Source organism: Pantherophis guttatus, chromosome 13 (assembly GCF_059756535.1).
Source record: "Pantherophis guttatus breed Tessera chromosome 13, ASM5975653v1, whole genome shotgun sequence".
In the NCBI taxonomy this organism is placed as follows: domain Eukaryota; kingdom Metazoa; phylum Chordata; class Lepidosauria; order Squamata; family Colubridae; genus Pantherophis; species Pantherophis guttatus.
Genome location: NC_142075.1, coordinates 22458235 through 22484422, shown reverse-complemented (window position 1 = coordinate 22484422; position 26188 = coordinate 22458235). Strand labels below are relative to the sequence as shown.

The 26188-nt window shown below is 45.2% G+C and overlaps 2 protein-coding genes across 4 annotated transcripts in view; one reads left to right on the top strand and one right to left on the bottom strand.

Annotated features, from left to right (window-relative positions):
• The window catches only part of STRA6 (signaling receptor and transporter of retinol STRA6), a 38149-nt gene extending 14019 nt beyond the window's left edge, over positions 1–24130 (bottom strand). Inside the window, exons 1-7 of one of the 3 annotated variants that reach the window (XM_034409532.3) lie at positions 23653–24130; positions 9971–10114; positions 7297–7375; positions 2935–3020; positions 2606–2745; positions 2124–2290; positions 782–907 (exon numbers count right to left, since the gene is read on the bottom strand). In XM_034409532.3, the coding sequence (XP_034265423.2) occupies positions 782–907; positions 2124–2290; positions 2606–2745; positions 2935–3020; positions 7297–7375; positions 9971–10068 (696 nt within the window). In that variant the 5' untranslated portion in view covers positions 10069–10114; positions 23653–24130. Of the gene's footprint in view, positions 1–781; positions 908–2123; positions 2291–2605; positions 2746–2934; positions 3021–7296; positions 7376–9970; positions 10115–23410; positions 23483–23652 lie in introns of those variants that run through there. The other 2 variants (XM_034409535.3, XM_034409533.3) reach the window with 2 other exon arrangements.
• Positions 24131–25553: 1423 nt separating this feature from the next.
• Positions 25554–26188, top strand: part of CCDC33 (coiled-coil domain containing 33) — a 101083-nt gene continuing 100448 nt past the window's right edge. Inside the window, exon 1 of the mRNA XM_087878108.1 lies at positions 25554–25978. Coding sequence (XP_087734234.1) covers positions 25669–25978 — 310 coding nt within the window. The 5' untranslated portion in view covers positions 25554–25668. The remainder of the gene's footprint in view (positions 25979–26188) is intronic.

The window sequence follows — 26188 nt, the reverse complement described above, 5'->3', positions numbered from 1 at the left end:
TGACCATTACATCAACTCCATGGTCACATGATTGAAATTCAGACGCTTGCCAACTGACTCATACTTATGACCGTTTCAATGTGTCCCAAGGTCACGTAATCCCCTTTTTGTGACCTTCTGACAAGCAAAGCCAACGGGGAAGGCAGATTCACTTAATAACCATGTTACTAATTTAACAGCAGCAGGGATTCACTTAACCAATGTGGCGAGAAAAGTCGTAAAATGGGCCAGAACTCACTTAACAAATGTCTCACTTAGTAAACGTAAAATATGGGGCTCAATTGTGGTCGTAAGTTGAGGATTACCTGTATGTAAGAATGGGAAAGGTAAAGGTAAAGGCTCCCCTCGCACATATATGCTAGTCGTTCCCGACTCTAGGGGGCGGTGCTCATCTCCGTTTCAAAGCCGAAGAGCCAGCGCTGTCCGAAGACGTCTCCATGGTCATGTGGCTGGCATGACTCAATGCCAAAGGCGCACAGAACGCTGTTCCTTTCCCACCAAAGGTGGTCCCTATATTTCTACTTGCATTTTTTACATGCTTTCGAGGTTGGCAGAAGCTGGGACAAATCACGGGAGCTCACCCCGTTATGCGGCACTAGGGATTCGAACTGCTGAACTGCCGACCTTTTGATCGAGAAACCACAATCTTAGCCACTGAGCCACCGTGTCCCGCATAAGAATGGGAAAACCCTCTACTAAATCAATCGGGAGAAATGAAAGCCGACGTGGCTTATTGTCGCCTCCTTTTGAACTGGAGAGGGGCGATGTCAAGATAGGTTACCTTCTCTGCCGCCATCTTGGCGCCCCCTTTGAAGCTCTGGACCAGTTTCATGGGGTACCAAAGGCTCAGCATGACGAGGCCCAGAATGATAGGCAGGTAAGAAAGCAGGGAATAATATCTGTAGATCTGAGAAGAAAGGAGAAGGAAAAAGACAGAATAAAGTGGCTACCCCTGAGGATCGAGGAGATAAATGGCATTTCAGTCACAATCCCTCAATGGCTAATATTACGCTGGGGAGTTTCCAGACCCAGGGATTGTGGTTTATGGACCAGAACTCTTTGCCACAGCAACGCATTGATGAATTTGAAGAGCGAGTTGGTCCCTCTCGCGAAGTCCCCTGTGAATTGCTTCGAGACGCAAAGTCGCCAACAAAGAGAGTGGATTAATTGCTCTCCACCCCTTCTTCAGATCCTCTGGAACTCCGAGGGGGTGTTGTTCTTGGCTGCTTTCTTCCTTCTGCCTTTTGGAGGGACTCGAAATATGCTTTCGTGTTAATTGCAAGCTGTGCGCATAATTGCTTTCTGCCATCCTTCCTGGATGCTGAGAACACATTGTACTCCACATGGGAAATCCAGAGATTTTGCTACTCCTGTAAGTCAAAGTATCTGCTTTGTCCAATGTACAGGTAACCAATGATTCCTGGTCTGAAAGCCACCTGGGATGAGCCCCATGCAGTGGTGGTATTCAAGCTGGTTCTATCCGGTTCGCGCGAACCGGTAGCGGCGGCTGCGGGAGACTCTGCCCACCCGCCCGGACATCATCATGTCCCGTTTTTGTGCTCTGCCCATGCGCGTGCACTCACATTTGTGAACCGGTAGTGAAGGTAAGTGAATACCACTCCTGGCCCCATGCCATATATATTCCTGACGATTTGCTCTCTAGTTAGCTCCTTCCTCATTCTTCTGGGACAAATCATCACATTTAGCTTGTAGTAGTTGCGTGCTAAAGTCTGCCTAACTGAATTAGTGAAACATCATGGACCTTCTGAAGCACCACGATCAAAAGATGCATGCAACTGTGGCCCCAGATCAGTATCCTCCCAACTCTAAGTGTGGCCTTCAGACCTTCTCCAGAAGTTGTCCTCAGGATCTCCTTCTGAATATGATAAAGGCAGAAATGGCTTTATATTTGGGGAGTTACTATTAATTGCTTCAAATGAATATATTTTGATTCTTTGGCCCAACCGCATTTATTAAAAATCCAAAATTTGAGTCCCAAACTTCTCCAGAACCTTGAGATATCCTATGGGGAGAAAGTCTCCAGGCTTCATGTAAGAGAGCTGTCCCTCTAGTTGGCTCCCACCCAGTTTCTCCCCTTCAGCCTCTTTCTTCTCTCCCTTTACCTTGGATGACTGAGGACATTCCACCTTCTGCCAGATGTAGACCACACAGTGACACCAGGACAGAAGGCAGCCAAGCAGGTATCCAACTCTGTGTCGAACAGTAGCGCATGCCAGTAAGGGATAGTAGAAGGCAGGGTAATAGAATAAAGCCAGCATCTTCCAGTACTCTAGAGAAGGAGATCAAAGAGAAGAGAAGGACCAATGTTAAGAGCCCAAGTATTTCTGCAGAGAGACATGTGGCCAACGCAAATGGAAGAGTGGGTAGAGGAGAATGGAGAAGAGGGAAGGAGAGTGGGGAAAGGAGAGAAGGAAATGGATGAGAGAAGAGGAGTAGGAGAGAGGGAAGGAGAGGGGAAAAGGGAGGAGAAGGAAGGAGAAGGAACCACAGCTCCCCAAGTTCTTAGCCCACAAAGCTAACTTGAAAGACGGAGGAAGATGCTAGCTTAGAAAAGACCCCCATCTTCCTATCATGAATCCTTTACCTCGATTCTGTATTGAGGAGTTGGCGATGAAAGGCAGGGGGTCCTTATCCAACAACAGCACGCACAACGAAGAGAAGAGGATGCCAAAGACTGCAATGGCCAATCCTTTGTTCTGTGTTTCTTCCAAGAAATTCAAAGGGCTGGGCAAGCCAACAAACAGAATGCCGGAGAGGAAGAATAAACAAAAGAAAAGAAAACACGAAAATTAGTTGTACAAATGGAATGCCTCTGCCGGAAAGTTTTGAAGATAATATGCTCCAAAGTTGCAAGACACCCCCCCCCCCCCCAAGGCGAAGTGTTCCCCACTCAGCACGAACGAGAGTTAGTACCTCAATAGTCCAGGTGCTCCGTTCCAAAAATCCGGGTAGAGTTTCCTCCGTTTCACCAACAGCGAGAGAATCAAGAGTATAACTAGCTGGAAGACAAGATTCCTTGTGTTTACACACAGCCTGATTCCTTACACAAATGAAATTATCCCTCTGTTCTTAAATGTGAAAATGAAGATAAAATAAAAACAAAGACAAAATATATTACATTTCTAAGGTCCTCCATCCGCCTAATGACCCAGACTTCTATGGTCTGTCTATCTATCCATCTATCTATCTCATCTATCTATTCCATTCTTTCTTCATCCATCTTCCATCTCTCTGTCTCCATCCATCCATCCAACCAACCAACCAACCAACCACCATCTATTTGTCTGTCTATCTATCTATCTATCTATCTATCTATCTATCTATCTATCCCATCCTTTCTTCATCCATCTTCCATCTCTCTCTCTCCATCCATCCATCCACCCAACCATCATCTATCTATCTATCTATCTATTTATCTATCTATCTATCTATCTATCTATCTATCTATCTATCATCCATCCATCATCTATCCCATCCTTTCTTCATCCATCTTCCATTTCTATCCATCCATCCATCCATCCATCCATCCATCCATCCATCCACCCAACCATCTTCTATCTATCTATCTATCTATCTATCTATCTATCTATTCATCCATCCATCCATCCATCCATCCATCATCTATCCCATCCTTTCTTCATCCATCTTCCATTTCTATCCATCCATCCATCCATCCATCCATCCATCCATCCATCCACCCAACCATCTTCTATCTATCTATCTATCTATCTATCTATCTATCTATCTATTCATCCATCCATCCATCCATCCATCATCTATCCCATCCTTTCTTCATCCATCTTCCATTTCTATCCATCCATCCATCCATCCATCCATCCATCCATCCATCCATCCACCCAACCATCATCTATCTATCTATCTATCTATCTATCTATCTATCTATCTATCTATCCATCCATCCATCCATCCATCCATCCATCCATCATCTATCCCATCCTTTCTTCATCCATCTTCCATTTCTCTCCATCCATCCATCCATCTATCCAACCTTCATCTATCTATCTATCTAACTATCTATCTATCTATCTATCTATCTATCTATCTATCCTATCTATCCCATCCTTTCTTCATCCATCTTCCATCTCTCTCTCTTCATCCATCCATCCATCTATCCAACCATCATCCATCTATCTATCTATCTATCTATCTATCTATCTATCTATCTATCTATCTATCTATCTATCTATCTATCACTATCTCTATCTATCTATCTATCTATCTATCTATCTATCTATCTATCTATCCCATCTTCATCCATCTTCCATCTCTCTCTCTCTTCATCCATCCATCTATCCAACCATCATCTATCTATCATCTATCTATCCCATCCTTTCTTCATCCATCTTCCATCTCTCTCTCCATCCATCCATCCATCCATCATCTATCTATCTATCCTCTGTGCATGCACAAAACGTTCTGCGCATGTGCAGAGGGTTAAAACCAGGAAGTAATGACACCTGGGAGGGTGGGCGGAGCCATGTGCCGCCATCACTACCGGTTCTCCGAACCACCTGCCACAATCGCTATTGGATCACTCGATCCGGTCCGAACCGGGAGCATTTCACCCCTGCTATGGATGTTACTATAGCTGGGAAATGGGGGCCCTTAACACACTCGGGATGATGTTACCTAGGTTGGCAACAAAACATCTGCAAGAAAACAACCAAGCTCAGAGAGTACCAAGGGCTTTACAACCCCCCCCCCTCCCCCCATCACCTAGAAGCAAATCTGCTTTTCTCTCTGGTTTCTCAGTCTTCGCTTTCCATAACTTCTCATCTTGATTTGAAGTTCCCTTTCACGGATTCGATTCCATTTCAATGATAAATCCTTCCCCGAAACCCCCCGAGTGGCCAAGAGCATTTTAAAATATAAAATGGTTTTACGCTCAGCCGTATTTGTGATTGGGCCATCTGCCACACTGCATGTAGGGATTTTGCAGTGTTTAAAACACAGTCCTAAACTTTCCCAAAACTGTAAACCGTGTCTGTCCACATTCCCTTTCCAGCAGCGGAACATTTCAGCAGCTGTCAACAAGGGATATTAAATGTGTGTGTGTGTGTGGGGGGGTAACCCCACAATTTTCACTAGGCATAAAACATTGGCAGTAATTCTTTTCAGCTGCTCACGGTGGGGAGATAGTTGTTATGGCAACACAAACAAAAGGCAGCCAAAGAAACCTTGAACAGCCAAAGTTTGGGGAAAGAAATGCTAAACCGTTCGCTCTTGCACGATCTGGGTTTAGCCTACTTCACAGGGCTGTTGTGAGGTTAAAAAGCAAGAAGGGGGGTGGGGGGCTGATAGTAGCAGATCTTACAGATGAACAGAGTTGGGAGGGACCTTGTAGGTCATCTAGTCCAACCCCCTGCCCAAGCAGGAGACCCTATCGAAAGACTCCAAAATGTGGTAGCCAGCCAGTCAGAAAAATGGAATAAACCTGGACTGTTACAACAGCTAACCTTGGCTTATGTTATGTTATGTTATTACTTAACGCACTGTAAGCCGCCCTGAGTCTCCGGAGAAGGGCGGCATATAAATAAATAAAAAAAAAGATTAAATCAGTTTAGACCTGGTTTATATTCGGATGAAAAGCTAGGAGCTCACTTTGAAAAACATGCCCTTCCTTCCTTCCTTCCTTCCTTCCTTCCTTCCTTCCTTCCTTCCTTCCTTCCTCTTCTATCTTTCTTCCTTTCCTTTCCTTTCCTTTCCTTTCCTTTCCTTTCCTTTCCTTTCCTTTCCTTTCCTCCCTTCCTTTCGTTCCTTTCCTTCCTTCCTTCCCTGTCCCTCCATCTTTCCTCCTTTCCTTTCCTCCCCTCTCCCTCCATCTTCCCTCCTCTCCCCTCCCATGCCATTTCCTTTCCTTTCCTTTCCTCTCTCCCTTCCTTTCCTTCCTTCCTTCCTTCCTTCTTTCCTTTCCTTTCCTTTCCTTTCCTTTCCTTTCCTTTCCTTTCCTTTCCTTTCCTTGTCTTTCCTCCCTTCCTTTCGTTCCTTTCCTTCCTTCCTTCCCTGTCCCTCCATCTTTCCTCCTTTCCTTTCCTCCCCTCTCCCTCCATCTTCCCTCCTTTCCCCTCCCATGCCATTTCCTTTCCTTTCCTCTCTCCCTTCCTTCCTTCCTTCCTTCCTTCCTTCCTTCCTTCCTTCCTCTTCTATCTTTCCTCCTTTCCTTTCCTTTCCTTTCCTTTCCTTTCCTTTCCTTTCCTTTCCTTTCCTTTCCTTTCCTTTCCTTTCCTTTCCTTTCCTTTCCTTTCCTTTCCTTTCCTTTCCCTTCCCTTCCCTTCCCTCCCCTCCCCTCCCCTCCCTCCCTCCCTTCTGAATGTGGTTTCTTATGTCCTTAAATTAATATTTTCCTTAGGCTGACTGAATAGAGTAAAGCCCCAGTGAGAATGCAATTTACGTTCTTGGCTAGATAATCAAGTTAGATATTTGCAGCTACGGTATAGTATCAAATTAACAATCTCCTTCAGGGTTTCTCAACCTTGGCAGCTTGAAAAGGTGTGGACTTCCTCTTTCAGAATTCCCCATGGCTGGCTGGGGGATTCTGGGAGTTGAGGTCCACCCACCTCTTTAAGTCACCAAGGTTGAGAAACACGGGTCTATTTCATGTATCGATAGATCACCTATTCCAATCAGCTTCACAAAGGTGGCTCAGCGGCTGAGATGCTGAGCTTGTCGATCAGAAAAGTCGGCAGTTCGACGGTTCGAATCCCTAGTACAGGCCTCCTGTGTGAGCAGGGGGTTGGACTAGATGACCTCCAAGGTCCCTTCCAACTCTGTTAATCTGAATCCCTTCCAACTCTTGTTACTGTTAAAATGTTGTGTAAGATTTTAAGAGCCTGGGTGGCGCAGCAGACTAAAGTGATGTTAAGTAACACCAGCTGCCTGCAATTACTGCAAGTTCAAATCTCACCAGGCTCAAGCTTGACTCAGCCTTCCATCCTTTCGAGGTAGGTAAAATGAGGACCCAGATTGTGGGGGCAATAAGCTGACTTTGTATAAAAAAAAAAACACTGCTGGGGGGGGGCGAAAGCCCTACTAAGCAGGTATATACAAAAGTATGATGGCTATTGCTTAACGCATTGTAAGCCGCCCTGAGTCTCCGGAGAAGGGCGGCATATAAATCGAACCAATAAATAAATAAAGATGTTTTGGATACTGCTCCTCTCTCTGTAACTCCTGGGTCCCCTTACCTCTTCGAGAAGTGGCCCACGGAGGCTAAAGATTCATTTGCAAACTTGTTTTTTTTTCTAAAATACTTACAGAAATTGGAGCCATGCTGCAGTGATAGAGATCAAAGGGGATAGTCAGTTGGCAGTCGGGGATAATGTTGGAAGCCATGCTGCAAGAAAGCATCAAAACCTATTTAAAAGCGCATCTGGTTCAGAAAACCACATTTTTGAGAGGCGTCAAATCTCAACCCATATCCTCCGGCTGGGGTCAGCAACCTGTGGCTCTGGAGCCGTATGTGGCTCTTTTAGCCTTCTGCTGCAGCTCCCTGTCACTCAAAATACGCATCACAACCGCCAATGTGCGACACCCACTGGCATGTGATATATTGAGCTTTTCGAGCCCCGGTAGGCCAACCATGGAAAAATCCAAGCAAAGAAAAGTTTCAGAAGAAAATAGAACGTTTAATTCAACTACCTATGCTAATTTTGTGGCCGCTCAAGAAATAGTCAGGCACGGGAAGGGTTTTGTGGCTCCCTGTGTTTTCTTTTCTGTGGGAAACGGGTCCAAATGGCTCTGTGAGTGTTTAAGGATGCAGATCCCTGGGCTAAGAGAAAAATTCTGCATTTGACAACAATGTCTTCGGATGAAAAAAAACAAACAAATCACCGGTACATGTTTTTATTTTCTAGACATTTTTTTTTTTTTAGTTCCTCACTGAGGGTAACTCACTTAAAATAGCAGCTTTAAAGTAGATATTAGACGCCTCACATTCACGGAAAGCATAGAAAATTAAAATGAATCATTTTAGCAACCGAAAGCAACCCCAAAGCCCATAAACCAAAAAGCTTGACTGGGAGCAGAGATTAAGAGCGCTAATATGTGTCATGCGGTTAGTTGGATTTACGAAGATGGAGTAGCGTGGAAATGTAACTGAAGGTGCTTATTAAAATGAATCCCAACAAGCAGCAGATTTTCTAACACACAGGACTGCTTTTGTGACACTGTGGTAATGCAAGAGGAAGTGGGCTTTAGGGGGTTTGAAATGTCTTCCCCCTCCCCCAATTTTTAAAAAAAATCCAGCAAAAACTACGTTCCAGAGAACACAGGTTGTTACTTTATCAGCCTGGTGAGAACACAGCCCTTTGTCTGATTTTCCCACAAGAGTCGAAAGCTTGTGAGTTGACCAAGCTTGAACCTGGATAAAGTTACAGCCTTTGAAGGAAGCTTTCTGAATTAAAAAGCTCACAGGGAGAGAAGCAATTTAGAACTAAGGAGAAACTTCCTGACAGTGGGAACAATTTATCAGTGGAACAACTTGCCTCCAGAAGCTGTGAATGCTCCAACATTGGAAGTTTTTAAGAAGATGTTGGATAACCATTTGTCTGAAGGGGTGTAGGGTTTCCTGCCTAAGCAGGGGGTTCGACTAGAAGACCTCCAAGGTCCCTTCCAATTCTGTTATTCTATTCTATTCTACCTCTCTTGCTAGACCGACTTTCTGTAGAATCAGGACGAAAATAGTTCTTCTGCAGCCTGTCGTTCCCTCTCAGAATATATTCAGACTAACTTTTCTGAAGTATTTTGTAGATCCGGAATGAGACGGATGGAATTGTCCAACCGCTGACTGGAAGTCAAGACAAAAAGCAACAGATTTAAATTACGAGGAAGAAGAATGGGTTGGACACCAGGAAAAATGCTTAACAGAGTCATCCAATGACAGAACTAATAGCCTTGAGATATTGTGAGTTGTTTGGAAGAATCTAAACAGAGGTGGAATAAGTCATCTGTTGGGAATGTTATAAGAATGGATTCCTGTAAAGGGGTTGGGTTACATCAATATTTCTCAACATCAGCGATGTTGAGATCTGGGGATTGGCTAGAGAATTCTGGGGACTGAATCCCCCCCCCCCATCTCATCACTGAAGTTGAGAAACATTGGGGTAGGGGTTCCTCAAAATAACTCCCAGTTTTTGCATTCTAGGATTCAGGGATAAATGAATTAATAGGAATGGATGCAAACCAACAAAAAAACAGGAAAGCATCAAAGCTTCCTATGTGTTTTGCACCCCTCTGACTCGAAGCTGGGAAAGCGAAGAATGTTTCAATTCAGTCTTGGCTGCTTATGCATCATTAATCCGACTTCGGGGCAGAATTAGTGAGTTATGTTAGAAATGCTGATATTTAATCCCATCCAAGGGCTAACTGCTGAACTAATTAAGGATAGAATCAAGTCCCTCTCTATGCCCCCTCCCCCCAATCTTAAATGTATGGATGTCTTCAGGAAGCTCACACAGTATTAACCACGAAATATCCGTAGCTCGATTTCCGTAAATACGAGATACATTTTCCTAACAGCTAACAAACCCACCAAAACCCCCTTACCTGTTTTCGGAAAAAGACTTCTAAACAATTTAACACCCACCAACTTGTTAATGTGTCAAACTTGGTTTCAAACAACGTTCAACGTCGCACACTAATATTCCCAAGCCCAGAATGATTTTTTAAAAAAGAATATTTGGGACATTTTATAAACACTTTGCCAAGAGGAAGTTTTAGAAACAACCTTAAGTTCTAGAGCAGGGGTCTCCAACCTTGGCATCTTTAAGCCTGGCGGACTTCAACTCCCAGAATTCCCCACCCAGCTGGCTGGGGAATTCTGGGAGTTGAAGTCCTCCAGGCTTAAAATTGCCAAAGTTGGAGAGCCCTGTTCCAGAGGGTAAAGCGACACAAGGATGAAACCTGAGAAATAAGTAGCATTTATACTCACTCGTTGGGGTTTCCTATTGGTTCATTTATGTACCAATCTTCATCAGCAAAGTTGCCGGCGAGGTCCAATTCATCCCTTAGTAGCTCTTGGGAAGACATCTCTCTCTTTTCTTTAATTTCCCAGGCAATCAAATTTAAAGAATATCTTAAAAAAAAGAAAAGAAAAGAAACGAAAAGAAGGTCTTTTCTGAGCTGAAGAACTAATCTTTGCCAAAATTTGTCCTGTAGTTGATACACTTTGGCGGTCAAATTAAAAAAAAAAAAAAAGCTGGCCAAGAGCTTCTTGGTTTTTCATACGAGCAACTCGCTTTCCTTCTGTCATTTAAGCTGCTTTTCATGCTTTTGGTATTTTTTTTTTTATTTTTTTTTACCCCACAGAGAAGTTTATCCAAAGTGACTTCATCCTGTTTCAGCATTACAGGAGAACAAAGGAAGGAGGAACAGAGGTTGGGGGTTAACAAAAAAAGAAAGGAAAAGAAAAGAAAAGAAAAAAAAAACACAACAACTCAAACCTCACTACACAAACCAAACTAAGAATCTTCAGTTATGAAAGGCTGTGCCCAGAAGAAGGAGATTAAAGAAACTACAGATTTGTTTAACTTGGTTTCTCCCCAAGACTCGACTCAGCCTAAGGAGATGAAAAGCATTTGGAAAGTTATTTTTTTTTTGCTCCTTACACCTATTTGAATGGATGCTCTTTTTAAAATTTCTTTTTGCAAAAAAAAAAAAAAAAATCCAAAAATTATTTAGAAATAAAGCTTGATTTCACCCAACCAACGGTTTGGTGTGTCCCCACTCCCTCTTTCTTGATACTTTCAAAAGCCCCATTGTTGGAACTGAGAATCTGTGCAGTGAAATATTAAACATTTATTGCTTTGGGCTTAAGAAAACCCCGGTACGTGCCCAAAATTTAACTATAAAATTAATAGGCTGATCATCTGGGTGCTCCTGTTTGATAGAGGGTTTAGTCATAGAATAGAGGAGAACGTTGTAGAAAATTCCTTGACTTCTTTGCAAAAAAGGGTGAGGTGTTAATGTATGGAATAAATAAAACTGGCTTTTCATATGTTAAGCAACATTGCCAGTTGGATAAATTGCAATTAAATGGAGATGCACCACAGACTAAATATAAACCACATTAATGACTTAATCTGATGAATGAAACCAGTCAAAATCCCACCTTGGTGTGAAAATCATACTGAGAACATTGATGCAAAAGGATATTCCTCGTTAATAGTAAGATTATGGGTCCTTGATGTGCTCTCAGTTTGGTTGCTTCCTGGCAGACATTTCACCACCCAACTAGCTAACATCATCAGTGCCAGAAGGGAGTGGAGTTTGCTCTCTCTTTATATACAGTGGCTTTCCCTAGTAGCTGATTAAAACACCTTGGAATCTTGGATCAACCGTCGTTAAAATCTTGGCGATTTCCAGGTCTATGGCCCTCAGCTCCCAAAAACCCACAGCCAGCAATAGCCATTGTTGAGAACTCGGCTAGTTGAAGCCTATCACCATTGGAAAGCATTGTCCTACTTGGTTTTAACTGTGGTTTGTTGGACGAGCCATCAATGGGCTGGTTTACCTCAGTGGCCGTTTGAGCCCAAAGGGAAGAAGCTAGATGATAGCATAGAGATAAAGAGTAAAGGTAAAGCTTCCTCTTGCACATATGTGCTAGTCGTTCCTGACTCTAGGGGGCGGTGCTCATCTTTGTTTCAAAGCCGAAGAGCCAGCACTGTCCGAAGACGTCTCCGTGGTCATGTGGCCGGCAGGACTCAATGCCAAAGGCGCACGGAACGCTGTTACGTCCCCATCAAAGGTGGTCCCTATTTTTCTACTTGCATTTTTTTTTATGTGCTTTCGAACTGCTAGGTTGGCAGAAGCTGGGACAAATCACGGGAGCTCACCCCGTTACGCAGCGCTAGGGACTCGAACCGCCAACCTTTCGATCGACAAGCTCAGCCTCTTAGCCACTGAGCCACTGCGTGCCATGCTCTCTCCCAATTTATTCTGCTAGTCCTAGGAGACACGGGGAGCCCAATGGAAATTGTAGACTCCCAAAGGGGAAGGCAAGCTGAAAGACAGAACACACAACACACAATCAAGACTTGTGCTCTTGTTGGCAGCCTGGCGTTTCAGCTGCACTTGGTTTCACCCAAAACCTGATCTTTTTGCTCCTCTGCCTGACCTCCGCTGGGGAAAGCCGAAGCTTTGATGGGGTGACAGCAGAGGGAGAGATTGATGACCGCAATAAATATTATTCATTTCTCCCTCTTTATCGCTCCCCGGGGAACGTTTTGCCTCTCGCCCAAATAAATAGAGCAAGAGAGGGAATCGGGGAAGGTCGAGGAGATGGGAGAACGGAGAAGGGAGCGTACGGCATGTGGCTTTTAATCAAAATGATAAGAGATCAGTTTCCGGAAGAGCTGTGGAATTTGTTGGGTGGGAGGTGATTTCACTCAGTTGAGCTCTGCTCGGAGTTGCAAGAAGGACGAGGGGGGTGACGTGATAGCAATTACTTCGAGTTCAATTCTCACCAGGCTCAAGGTTGACTCAGCCTTCCATCCTTTCTAAGGTAGGTAAAATGAGGACCCGGTTTGTGGGGGCAATAAGCTGACTTTGTATAAAATATACAAAAGTATGAAGGCTATTGCTTAACGCATTGTAAGCCGCCCTGAGTCTCCGGAGAAGGGCGGCATATAAATCAAAATTAAAAGAAAAAAAAATATTTGAGGGGCTGCCCCAAAGAAGAGGGGGTCAAGCTATTCTCCAAAGCCCCTGAAGGCAGGACAAGAAGCAACGGATGGAAACTCATCAAGGAGAGAAGCAACCTAGAACTAAGGAGAAACTTCCTGGACAGTGAGGACAATTAACCAGTGGAACAGCTTGCCACCAGAACTTGTGGATCCTTCATCACTGGAAGCTTTCAAGAAGAGATTGGACAGCCACTTGTCTGGAATGGTGTAGGATCTCCTGCTTGAGCAGGGGGTTGGACTAGAAGACCTCCAAGGTCCCTTCCAACTCTCTTTTTCTGTTAAATGGGAGGCATATTTTCTTCCTCAGACAGCCCAGCCCTACCATTTTCAAAACAACTTTGCGCTGGGAGTTTTCCTGATGGCTCTTCAAACGCCCTTTGCTTCATCCCATGCCGGGGGTTACTACCAGCCAGAGCTGTTTGTACAGGTGTCAACTCACAGCGAGGGAGTTGCAAATGTGTGAGGGATTGCAGCGGGCGATCTTCGCCAATTCCACCAGCATCAGAGTTCAAACGAAACAAGCCGATTGTTATCTTCTCCTTCCCAGCCTTTTATTGCTCTACATTCCTTCCCCACCTGGCTAATTGGGGAGAACTATCAACAAACAATGTTTAAGAGGCGAACTAAAGAAGGAGAAGGAGAAGTTAAAAGTGCAGGCCTGGATAAAAGGTCAAAATAGACCCACAATCTGGGTTGGCTAGTTGTATTGTCTTGTAATGCTTGATTATAGCAATAGCACTTAGACTTATATGCCGCTTTCCGGTGCTTTCCTCTCTAAGCGGTTTACAGAGTCAGCCTCTTGCCTCCAACAATCTGGGTCCTCATTTTACCCACCTCGGAAGGACGGAAGGCTGAGTCCACCTTGAGCCAGTCAGGATCGAACTGCTGGCTGTGGGCAGAGTTTCGTTGCAATATGGCATTCTAAGCACTGCGCCACCATGCCCCTTCCTTCCTTCCTTCCTTCCTTCCTTCCTTCCTTCCTTCCTTCCTTCCTTCCTTCCTTCCTTCCTTCCTTCCTTCCTCCCTCCCTCCCTCCCTCCCTCCCTCCCTTCCCTTCCCTTCCCCTCCCCTCCCTTCCCTTCCCTTCCCTTCCCACTTAGCAATAGCACTTAGATTTATATACCACTTCATAGTGCTTTTACAGCCCTCTCTAAGCAGTTTACAGAGTCAGCCTCTTGCCCCCAACAATCTGGGTCCTCATTTTACCCACCTTGGAAGGATGGAAGGCTGAGTCCACCTTGAGCCAGTCAGGATCGAACTGCTGGCTGTGGGCAGAGTTTCCTTGCAATATAGTATTCTAAGCATTGCACCACCATGCCCCTTCCTTCCTTCCTTCCTTCCTTCCTTCCTTCCTTCCTTCCTTCCTTCCTTCCTTCCTTCCTTCCCTTCCCACTTAGCAATAGCACTTAGATTTATATACCACTTCATAGTGCTTTTACAGCCCTCTCTAAGCAGTTTACAGAGTCAGCCTCTTGCCCCCAACAATCTGGCTCCTCATTTTACCGACCTCGGAAGGACGGAAGGCTGAGTCAACCTTGAGCCTGGGGAGATTCGAACTGCCAAACTGCAGGCAGCCGGCAGTCAGCAGAAGTAGCCTGCAGTCCCGCACTCTAACCATTGCATCACTGTGGCTTTTAGTCGGAGTCTCAGCATGATCTTGGAGAACTCAGACCATTGTGGTTTATACGTCATGGGTTATAAGTTGACCGTGACACATAGTTCATGCTGCAATGACTTGCTCAGTAAGCCATGGTTTAGTATCAGGGATGAACTCATAGACTTGGTCCTCCTTACTGTAAGTCATTGTGATGATTTGTCATTAAGTGATGGTTTGATGATTTAGAATCAAGCAGGAATGCAGCCATTGGGGTTTGTAGATAACAGTTTATGGCCTAGCCCAAGAGACAACGGCAATCTAATTGTGGGCATCTTTAATAGATCTGGCTCAATGAAACATGGTTTCATGCAACAGGGGAAGTGGTTCCTATGTTAAGTTCTCCAGAAAGTTTCTAAGTTGACTTATGCAAGACCAAATAACTGCATAGGCAGCCAAACTCTAATAATAAAACCATTTAAAGCTTTATTTTAATCCCCCCTCCCAAATTTTAAAGTTGAGCTTTCATGAAAAGTGGGGCCACCACTGTGGGAACCCTGTCTTCTCATTCCCTTATTGAAAGTACCTGGCAGTGAACACAATTTTGGCCAGTTGTTTCCAGATGAGTGACATTGTCCTTTTAAAATACATGCTTTATATATATATATATATACCCTGTTTCCCTGAAAATAAGACATCCCCTGATAATAAGCCCAATCGGGCTTTTGAGCGCATGCGCTAAAATAAGCCTCCGCCCTGAAAATAAGCCCTCCCCGAAAATATTTAACACAGAGCTGGAAATCAGGTAAGACGGCAAGAGGAGCCCCATCTTGTTCCATGCGCCCCAAAATAATAAGACCTCCCCAAAAATAAGGCCAAGCACTTATTTCAGGGTTCAAAAAATGTAAGACAGGGTCTTATTTTCGGGAAAACACGGATATATATACAGTTCAGAGCAATGGTGAAATCCAAATTGTTTTACTACCGGTTCTGTGGGCATGGCTTGGTGGGCATGGTGTGGCTTGGTGGGCGTGGCTTGGTGAGTGTGGCAGTGGTAGGATACTGCAAAATCCCCATTCCCTTCCCACTCCTGGGGGAAGGATATTGCAAAATCCCCATTCCCTCCCCACTCTGGGGCCAGCCAGAGGTGGCATTTGCTGGTTCTCCGAACTGCTCAAAATTTCCGCTACTGGTTCTCCAGAACCTGTCAGAACCTGCTGGATTTCACCCCTGGTTCCGAGCACACAATAATCTATATTTTGGTTGGGTTGCTTTTGCATCAGCGACTTATGGAAACCCAGTCACCCTGGCAAACCATGGTTATACTGTGTAATGTGAAGGATGGACCTGTCCAATGTTTAAAGTACAGCTCAACAATTTGTAAGCTCAACTCCCATTTCATGGTCAACCTATCCAGGTATCCCATCTGTCAAAGAAATACTTCTGAAGGCACCATCACTTAGGGCAGTGTTTCTGAACCTTGTCAATTTTAAGAGGTGTGGACTTCAACTCCCAGAATTCTCCAACCAGCATGACTGGCTGGGGAATTGTGGGAGTTGAAATCCACACCTCTTAAAGTGGCCATGGTAGAGAACCACCAGCTGAACTGAACTGCAGAAAAAACAATGGCTACCAATCTGCCTTCCATGGAGGATCTGTATACTGCACGAGTCAAAAAGAGGGCTGTGAAAATATCTACAGACCCCTCGCATCCTGGACATAAACTGTTTCAACTCCTACCCTCAAAACGACGCAATAGGGCACTGCACAGCAGAACAAGTAGACACAAGAACAGTTTTTCCCCGAACGCCATCACTCTGCTAAACAAATAATTCCCTCAACACTGTCAAACTATTCACTAAGTCTGCATTACTATTAATCTTCCCATCACCCATCTCCTCCCACTTATGACTACATGACTGTAACCTTGTTGCTGGTATGTTGCTGGTTAAGATTTATATGGACTGTTTCCTAATATGATTTGATTGCTTATTTGTACCCTATGACTATCATTAAGCGTTCTACCTTATGATTCTTGATGAACGTATCTTTTCTTTTATGTACACTGAGAGCTAATGCACAAAGACAATTTTCTTGTGTGTCCAATCACACTTGGCCAATAAAGAATTCTATTCTATTCTATTCTATTCTATTCTATTCTATTCTATTCTATTCTATTCTATTCTATTCTATTCTATTCTATTCTATTCTATTCTATTCTATTCTATCCTATCCTATCCTATCCTATCCTATCCTATCCTATCCTATCCTATCCTATCCTATTCTATTCTAGATTGGATTCCTGGCCCATATCCAAAACCACATTTTTTTCAATCTCCTTCTCAAATATGAAATCATCTACTTTCAGAACCAGACTGCTCACTGTCTGGATTTTTGGTAGAGCCGTTCAGGCAAAACTTTTTCAGAATAGTTTGTAAGAATCTTTTTTTAAAAAATCCTTTTGGGAAAAGAGAAAGAAAAAACAAAAAACACCAGGAGGGTTTTAAGTTTGTTTCAATTGCAAACCGACCTTCTTGTAAATAATTTTCTTGCTATTACTCAAACTCCAGCCTGCTTGCTCATTCTCTAGCAAATAAACATCAGGGGTTTATTACAGCCTGTAATGACTCCAAACGCTGAAGTCCTGATACAAAAGGACACCTGATGCTTTAAAGGAGATCAAAGGAAGGGGAGGGGGAGGGGGAGGGGAGGGGAAACTTCTTAGTCTTCTTTCATGAGGTCAACAAGCCAACCAACTGCACACACAGAAAGAAATTACAGCCTTCCGTGATTCAGTTTTAATCAATCTCCAGGAGGTCCCTCTGGGAGCAGTTTCGAAGGTCCCCATTCCCAGCGATCTAGGGGGTCTCCTCAGCAAGTTACAGAACACAGAATAACAGAGTTCAAAGGGACCTTGGAGGTCTTCTAGTCCAACCCCTGGTTGAGCAGGAGACCCTATACTGGGTGTCAGCAACCTGCGGCTCCGGAGCCACATGCGGCTCTTTGGGCCCTCTGCTGTGGCTCCTTGTCAGGTGATCCCACCACTGGCTGGCCCCGTCCCTTGCTCTCCCCTCCCAGTCACTCCTCGCCTGGCTTGAGAAGATAAAGGTGACAGCAGGGATTGGAGAAGCAGCCGGGGCAGAGACATGAGAGATACAGAGAGAGGGGGGGAGAGAGACATAGAGAGATACAGAGAGAGGGGGAGAGAGAGACAGAGAGATACAGAGAGAGGGAGAGACATAGAGAGATACAGAGAGAGGGGGAGAGAGACATAGAGAGATACAGAGAGAGAGGGAGAGAGAGACATAGATACAGAGAGAGAGGGAGAGAGAGACATAGATACAGAGAGAGAGGGAGAGAGACATAGAGAGATACAGAGAGAGGGGAGAGAGAGACATAGAGAGATACAGAGAGAGAGGGAGAGAGAGACAGAGAGATACAGAGAGAGGGGGAGAGAGAGACAGAGAGATACAGAGAGAGAGGGAGAGAGAGACAGAGAGATACAGAGAGAGGGGGAGAGAGAGACATAGAGAGATACAGAGAGAGAGGGAGAGAGAGACAGAGAGATACAGAGAGAGAGGGAGAGAGAGAGAGAGATACAGAGAGAGGGGGAGAGAGAGACAGAGAGATACAGAGAGAGGGGGAGAGACATAGAGAGATACAGAGAGAGGGGGAGAGAGACATAGAGAGATACAGAGAGAGGGGGAGAGAGAGACATAGAGAGATACAGAGAGAGGGGGAGAGAGAGACATAGAGAGATACAGAGAGAGGGGGAGAGAGAGACATAGAGAGATACAGAGAGAGAGGGAGAGAGAGACAGAGAGATACAGAGAGAGGGGGAGAGAGAGACAGAGAGATACAGAGAGAGAGGGAGAGAGAGACAGAGAGATACAGAGAGAGGGGGAGAGACATAGAGAGATACAGAGAGAGGGAGAGAGAGACATAGATACAGAGAGAGAGGGAGAGAGAGACATAGATACAGAGAGAGAGGGAGAGAGAGACATAGATACAGAGAGAGAGGGAGAGAGACATAGAGAGATACAGAGAGAGGGGGAGAGAGAGACATAGAGAGATACAGAGAGAGAGGGAGAGAGAGACAGAGAGATACAGAGAGAGGGGGAGAGAGAGACAGAGAGATACAGAGAGAGGGGGAGAGAGAGACATAGAGAGATACAGAGAGAGAGGGAGAGAGAGACAGAGAGATACAGAGAGAGAGGGAGAGAGAGACAGAGAGATACAGAGAGAGGGGGAGAGAGAGACAGAGAGATACAGAGAGAGAGGGAGAGAGAGAGAGAGATACAGAGAGAGAGGGAGAGAGAGACATAGATACAGAGAGAGAGGGAGAGAGACATAGAGAGATACAGAGAGAGGGGGAGAGAGAGACATAGAGAGATACAGAGAGAGAGGGAGAGAGAGACAGAGAGATACAGAGAGAGAGGGAGAGAGAGACAGAGAGATACAGAGAGAGGGGGAGAGAGAGACAGAGAGATACAGAGAGAGAGGGAGAGAGAGACAGAGAGATACAGAGAGAGAGGGAGAGAGAGACAGAGAGATACAGAGAGAGGGGGAGAGAGAGACAGAGAGATACAGAGAGAGGGGGAGAGACATAGAGAGATACAGAGAGAGGGGGAGAGAGACATAGAGAGATACAGAGAGAGGGGGGAGAGAGATACAGAGAGATACAGAGAGAGGGGGAGAGAGAGAGACATAGAGAGATACAGAGAAGGGGGAGAGAGAGACAGAGAGATACAGAGAGAGGGGGAGAGAGAGAGACATAGAGAGATACAGAGAGAGAGGGAGAGAGAGACAGAGAGATACAGAGAGAGGGGGAGAGAGAGACAGAGAGATACAGAGAGAGAGGGAGAGAGAGACAGAGAGATACAGAGAGAGGGGGAGAGAGAGACATAGAGAGATACAGAGAGAGAGGGAGAGAGAGACAGAGAGATACAGAGAGAGAGGGAGAGAGAGAGAGAGATACAGAGAGAGAGGGAGAGAGAGACATAGATACAGAGAGAGAGGGAGAGAGACATAGAGAGATACAGAGAGAGGGGGAGAGAGAGACATAGAGAGATACAGAGAGAGAGGGAGAGAGAGACAGAGAGATACAGAGAGAGGGGGAGAGAGAGACAGAGAGATACAGAGAGAGAGGGAGAGAGAGACAGAGAGATACAGAGAGAGAGGGAGAGAGAGACAGAGAGATACAGAGAGAGGGGGAGAGAGAGACATAGAGAGATACAGAGAGAGAGGGAGAGAGAGACAGAGAGATACAGAGAGAGAGGGAGAGAGAGACAGAGAGATACAGAGAGAGGGGGAGAGAGAGACAGAGAGATACAGAGAGAGGGGGAGAGACATAGAGAGATACAGAGAGAGGGGGAGAGAGACATAGAGAGATACAGAGAGAGGGGGGAGAGAGATACAGAGAGATACAGAGAGAGGGGGAGAGAGAGAGACATAGAGAGATACAGAGAAGGGGGAGAGAGAGACAGAGAGATACAGAGAGAGGGGGAGAGAGAGAGACATAGAGAGATACAGAGAGAGAGGGAGAGAGAGACAGAGAGATACAGAGAGAGGGGGAGAGAGAGACAGAGAGATACAGAGAGAGAGGGAGAGAGAGACAGAGAGATACAGAGAGAGGGGGAGAGAGAGACATAGAGAGATACAGAGAGAGAGGGAGAGAGAGACAGAGAGATACAGAGAGAGAGGGAGAGAGAGAGAGAGATACAGAGAGAGGGGGAGAGAGAGACAGAGAGATACAGAGAGAGGGGGAGAGACATAGAGAGATACAGAGAGAGGGGGAGAGAGACATAGAGAGATACAGAGAGAGGGGGAGAGAGAGACATAGAGAGATACAGAGAGAGGGGGAGAGAGAGACATAGAGAGATACAGAGAGAGGGGGAGAGAGAGACATAGAGAGATACAGAGAGAGAGGGAGAGAGAGACAGAGAGATACAGAGAGAGGGGGAGAGAGAGACAGAGAGATACAGAGAGAGAGGGAGAGAGAGACAGAGAGATACAGAGAGAGGGGGAGAGACATAGAGAGATACAGAGAGAGGGAGAGAGAGACATAGATACAGAGAGAGAGGGAGAGAGAGACATAGATACAGAGAGAGAGGGAGAGAGAGACATAGATACAGAGAGAGAGGGAGAGAGACATAGAGAGATACAGAGAGAGGGGGAGAGAGAGACATAGAGAGATACAGAGAGAGAGGGAGAGAGAGACAGAGAGATACAGAGAGAGGGGGAGAGAGAGACAGAGAGATACAGAGAGAGAGGGAGAGAGAGACAGAGAGATACAGAGAGAGAGGGAGAGAGAGACAGAGAGATACAGAGAGAGGGGGAGAGAGAGACATAGAGAGATACAGAGAGAGAGGGAGAGAGAGACAGAGAGATACAGAGAGAGAGGGAGAGAGAGACAGAGAGATACAGAGAGAGGGGGAGAGAGAGACAGAGAGATACAGAGAGAGGGGGAGAGACATAGAGAGATACAGAGAGAGGGGGAGAGAGACATAGAGAGATACAGAGAGAGGGGGGAGAGAGATACAGAGAGATACAGAGAGAGGGGGAGAGAGAGAGACATAGAGAGATACAGAGAAGGGGGAGAGAGAGACAGAGAGAGAGAGATACAGGGGGGGGAGGGAGGGTGAGAGAGATGTCAAAAGGGTTTTGTGGTTCTCCGTGTTTTTCAACAACCGGTTCTCTGCCCTAATGACTGGCTGGGTAGGCGTGGCTAGGGGGGTCAAGAGAGTGATGTCGAGCTGGCCACTCCCACCCAGGTTTTGTGGCTCCAGGTGTTTTCTTTTCTGTGGGAAACAGGTCCAAATGGCTCTTTGAGTGTTTAAGGTTGCAGACCCCTGGCCTATACCATCCCGGACTAATGGTTGCCCGATCTCTTCTTAAAAACCTCCGGTGTTGGAGCAGCCACAACTTCTGGAGGCCAGTTGTTCCACTGATTCATTGTTCTCACTGTCAGGGAATTCCTCCTTAGTTCTAGGTTGCTTCTCTCCTTGATGAGTTGCTTCTTGTCCTGCCTTCAGGTGCTTTGGAGAAGAGGTTGACACCCCTCTCCTCTTCTTTGGGTCAGCCCCTCAAATATTGGAAGACTGCTATCATGTCAGCTCTAGTCCTGCTCTCGCTGAAGAAGTCAATGCTTCATTGTGATGTTTAATACAGGTAGTAGTCCTTGACTTACAACAGTTCATTTAGCAACCGTTCAAAGTTACAATGGCACTGAAAAAAGTGACTTATGACCAGTGGTGAAATCCATTTTTTTTTATTACCGGTTCTGTGGGCGTGGCTTGGTGGGCCTGGCAGGGGAAGGAATACTGCAAAATTCCCATTCCCACCCTACTCCAGGGGAAGGCTACTGCAAAATCCCCATTCCCTCCCCACTCCAGGGGAAGGCTACTGCAAAATCCCCATTCCCTCCCCACTCCAGGGGAAGGCTACTGCAAAATCCCCATTCCCTCCCCACTCCTGGGGGAAGGATGTTGCAAAATCCCCATTCCCTCCCCACTCCTGGAGCCAGCCAGAGGTGGTATTTGTCGGTTCTCCGAACTGCTCAAAATTTCCGCTACCGGTTCTCCAGAACCTGTCAGAACCTGCTGGATTTCACCCCTGCTTATAACTGTTTTTCACACTTACGACCAATGCAGCATCCCTGTGATCAAAATTCAGAGTAAAATCCAGATTTACTTAACAACTGTTTTACTAACTTAACAAAGGCAAATGATTCACTTAACAACGGTAGCAAGAAAAGTCGTAACAGGGAGCAGACTCGCTTAACACATGTTTCACTTAGCAACCCGAAATTTTGGGCTCATTTGGGGTCGTAACCCGAGGACTACTGTAGCCTCAGCCAGAGGTTTTTAAGAGTTTAACGAAGCTGCAGTCATTGCAAGTGTAATTTGATCGGTTTGGGAAAGCAAAGGCTCAGGAAACGTAAGGTTGGTCCATGGGGGCAGGGAAGAAATCTGGGACCTACAAAAGCCTTCACTAAATAGCTAGCCAAGATTCAAGGCTTCTTTGGGAGAGGCGAAACTCAAACCACCAATCTCGGATCGTCTCAATCCAATTGCAAAGCTTGGATTGAGCCTGGCGCCTGGCCCTGACTTCCATTTATCATTTCTTAAAAGAGCTATAAAAAAAATCTTGATCGATCCGTCACTGCAGAGTTTCAGAGCCAAGATGGAAGGTCTCTCTCTGTGTGTTTTTTTTTTAAAAGACCCCCCCCGCCCCCATATAATTCATTTCCAACCGGGGAGCCAATGTGACCTGGAGGGACCATAAATCGTTCTTTTTATTAAAAAGGAAAAGCGATCAAAGCCATGTCACAATTAGATGCCTCATTTGCTGTGAAATCAGGGTGATTAAAGCTTTTTTTAAAAAAATAAAAAAAATAACGGCCTCTTGATAAAATACCTTTTTCACCTCCTCTGTTGTAAGCGAGGCTTTCTCGGGCCCTTGGAAAAAAAAATAAATTTTCCCTACCCAGACAACAATGCAGGCTGAGCAAAAAAAAATAATAATAAATAAATACTGTAAAACTGGCATCGTATAAAATGAAAGGGAAACAAAGCATCCGTCTTTTCAACTGCTTGTAGATTTAACATAAGCACCTCTATTAAACGGAGAGAAATAGGCTGGGAGTTGACAAGGTAAGGACTCCCTCGTGATCATTTTTTTTTAAAAAAAGAACACAGACTTGAAGGGAAAGAAAAAAACCCACACTATACAATTGCCACCTTGTTAAGAATTTTGTTGCTAAGAGAAGCTTGTCTGGAAGGGAGAGCTTATTATCCTTGATTGATTTATAGAAAAAGAAGGAGAAGGAGAAGGAGAAGAAGAAGAGGAGGAGGAGGAGGAGGAGGAGGAGGAGGAGGAGGAGGAGGAGGAGGAGGAGGAGGAGAAGAAAAAGAAAAAGAAAGAAAGAAAGAAAGAAAGAAAGAAAGAAAGAAAGAAAGAAAGAAAGACCTTCTTATTAGAACTTGGAATGGTTTCTCTTGCGCAAATTAACAAAGAAAATATAATTCTAATTTTTAATTCTAATTGAGGAGGAGGAAAAAAAAATACACGTTTCTTTTATCATTGGGCTCACCTCGAATAATGTGGCCTTTTCCCTTTAGAAAGATGATCAATTTTCTTTTTTGGGCCAAAATTCAAAAGCTTAACAATGGCACCGTTTGGTCAGGATTGTGGTAGTTCTTTAAGAATTCGTATTTTTTTTTTCTTCCTCAAAAGGAAACTTGTACAGCAATTAGCAGGGCCAAAGGTTATTGGCATAGAAAACACAACAATAGAGGAAAAAAAAACCGAAGCTTGGAAAAAGTAGAACATTACCTTGAGCCGTGTAAGATTTCCAAAACCTGAGCGGGCTGAACACCAGACAAATACCCAAATCCAAACGCCAATTTCTCCACGGCAGGTAGACTCACACAAACACACACACAAAAAAATGATTCAAACTCTCCAGGTTGTCCCAAAGATACAATCCACCCCAAGCTTCTGATTCGGATCTTTTTCCTTGGACAATTGTACCAACACCTCCAGACCCCTGTGGAGATCCCCGCTGAGATGCTATCTCAAGACTTAATGATCTAGGGGTGAGAAAGGCATTTTGAAAATCCCAGCTGCCCCCAGAACTTCCTCAATCCAATTGGAAGACTGCAGAGGTGACCCAGCCTGGGAACTTAAAGGTAAAGTTGAACTCACAGTAGTGAGGAAACTTTCTTCGTCCCGAGGAACTTTAGCCCCTCTACGGTTAAGAGGGATTGGCTTGAGGCCAGCCTGGGGCTCAGAAATTGAAAACAACCCGCCTGGCGGGGAAGGGAGGAGGGGGATTTATCTAGCCTAGTGTTGAACCTCAGCCAAATGGAAGGTTTCCCTCCCTCCTCAAGTCTTCTCACCTCTTCTTCAATCCCAGAACATCTCCAAGTTGGACTAGTAGAAGCTTTGCTATAGAAAGCTCCAGCCTTCCAATTCTCCCTCTCTTACGTTGATGTTTCCTGAGGCCAAACACCTGTCAATAAATATCTAATCACGAGCAGGATCAGACCTGTCATTAAACCCGTCACTCATCCCTGACAACTTTAAGACGGGTGGACTTCAGCTCCTGCTCATCTTAAAGTTGCCAAGGCTGAGAAACTGCAGGGGGGCATGGGACGTGGGACTTGGTCCTGGAGAAGATTCTCACTCCTGAAATGAAACACGTTTGTGCTTCGCAGGAAGAGCTGTAACGCTTTGGCCAGTTTGCTTAAAAGAATTAATAAATTGGGCTTAGACAATTTAGAACTAGGCCGACGTCAGTCTGTCCTAAGCGTAGTACATAAAATTATCTGCCACAATGTCTTTCCTGTCAACGACTACTTCAGCTTCAACCACAACAGTACACAGGCAAATAATAGATACAAACTCATGGTAAACCAATCCAAACTCGATTGCAGAAAATTACGACTTCAGTAACAGAGTGGTCAATGCCCGGAATGCACTACCTGTCTCTGTAGTTTCTTCCCCAAACTCCCCAAACTGTCTACTATTGACCTCACCCCATTCCTAAGAGGTCTGTAAGGGGTGTGCATAAGTGCACCAGCGTGCACTACCGTCCCTGTCCTAATATTCCTTTTTACTTACTCTTTTCATGTATTCAAATTATGTTTCTACTTTTACCTGTTATCTTATATATGCTTGACAAATAAACTTATGATTATTATGAAATCAAAGCAATTCGTTTTGATATCCCTTTGAGTTCAATCTCTGGGGCAGGTTTGCACAGGGCATGTTTCTTCCCCCCCCCTTTTTTTTTTCCTGTTAGGCAAAGGCTCAAGCTTGGCCTGGTTTCTCCAAGGGCACGCAACACCTTGTGTCAAGTTGCCATGGCTTCGTGCAAACAAATGGAAGGAGCACAGCTTTTGTTTCCTCCTACACCTGATTACTTTCTTCCTTTGGGACTTGTTTTCTGGGCTCTGAGTAGATTCTCCAAAGTTCGATCCCATTCAAGAATGAGTTTCATCCCTTGGTCTTCAGTCTGAGCACGTTCCTCAGAAGGAATGAGTGATGAGTAGCATCGCACCCATGAAGAAGTGAGTAGAAGATCTGATCTTTGGAAGACTGTTATGGACTGATTTGGACAGGGCCAAGGTCTGTATGAATCCTTTTCCACGGAGGGTCTATTCCAATTGCTCAGAGGTCAAGGTTGCGTTATAAAGCTCTTCACGGATGGCACCATCTCCGTTGACTCAACACAATCTCCTCTTTGGAATGAAGACACCATGCTACTAATCTGGCGGGTGAAATCCTTGATTATTAGTTTGGACCATCCATACTTCTTTGGAGATCTTCTCTGGGATACTCGTGGCCATGGCTGGAAAAGCAGGGGAGCCCCGTGTCCCAGCCACCTTGCAGAAATCCCGCCTGAAGACCGAGGAGAAGATTCTGGATCTTGACTTCCAGCTGGAGAGCGTGCAATTTAACGAACTAGGGAGGTACGCACTGCGGTTGACCGCAGAAAATCCTCTGGTGGAGGGGTCTGAAGCTGGGGTGCAGCTGCGGGTGAATGAAGGAGAAGTGCTTCATACAAACACAGCCACCACCAATGTCGTGGAGCAGGCCAACCTCAGCGAAGTCTACATGTTTGAGAAGCGGAGGTTTCTTTTCATCCTGCCCAAAGGTAAGAGGAGGGGAAAGATGGAAAGGGGGCAGAATCCACTTTCAGAGGTCTAAAAGGAGCATGTGGGATTTGAAGAAGGGAGCAATCTGAAGTGTAGTGTTGCAAAGCCAAAGTACTATAGGATTTTGATGTTCTGTGAAGTCTAGGATTAAGGAGCAAGATTACATTACAGACTCAGGGTGTCCTCCTCCTCCTCAGAACAAATGATGT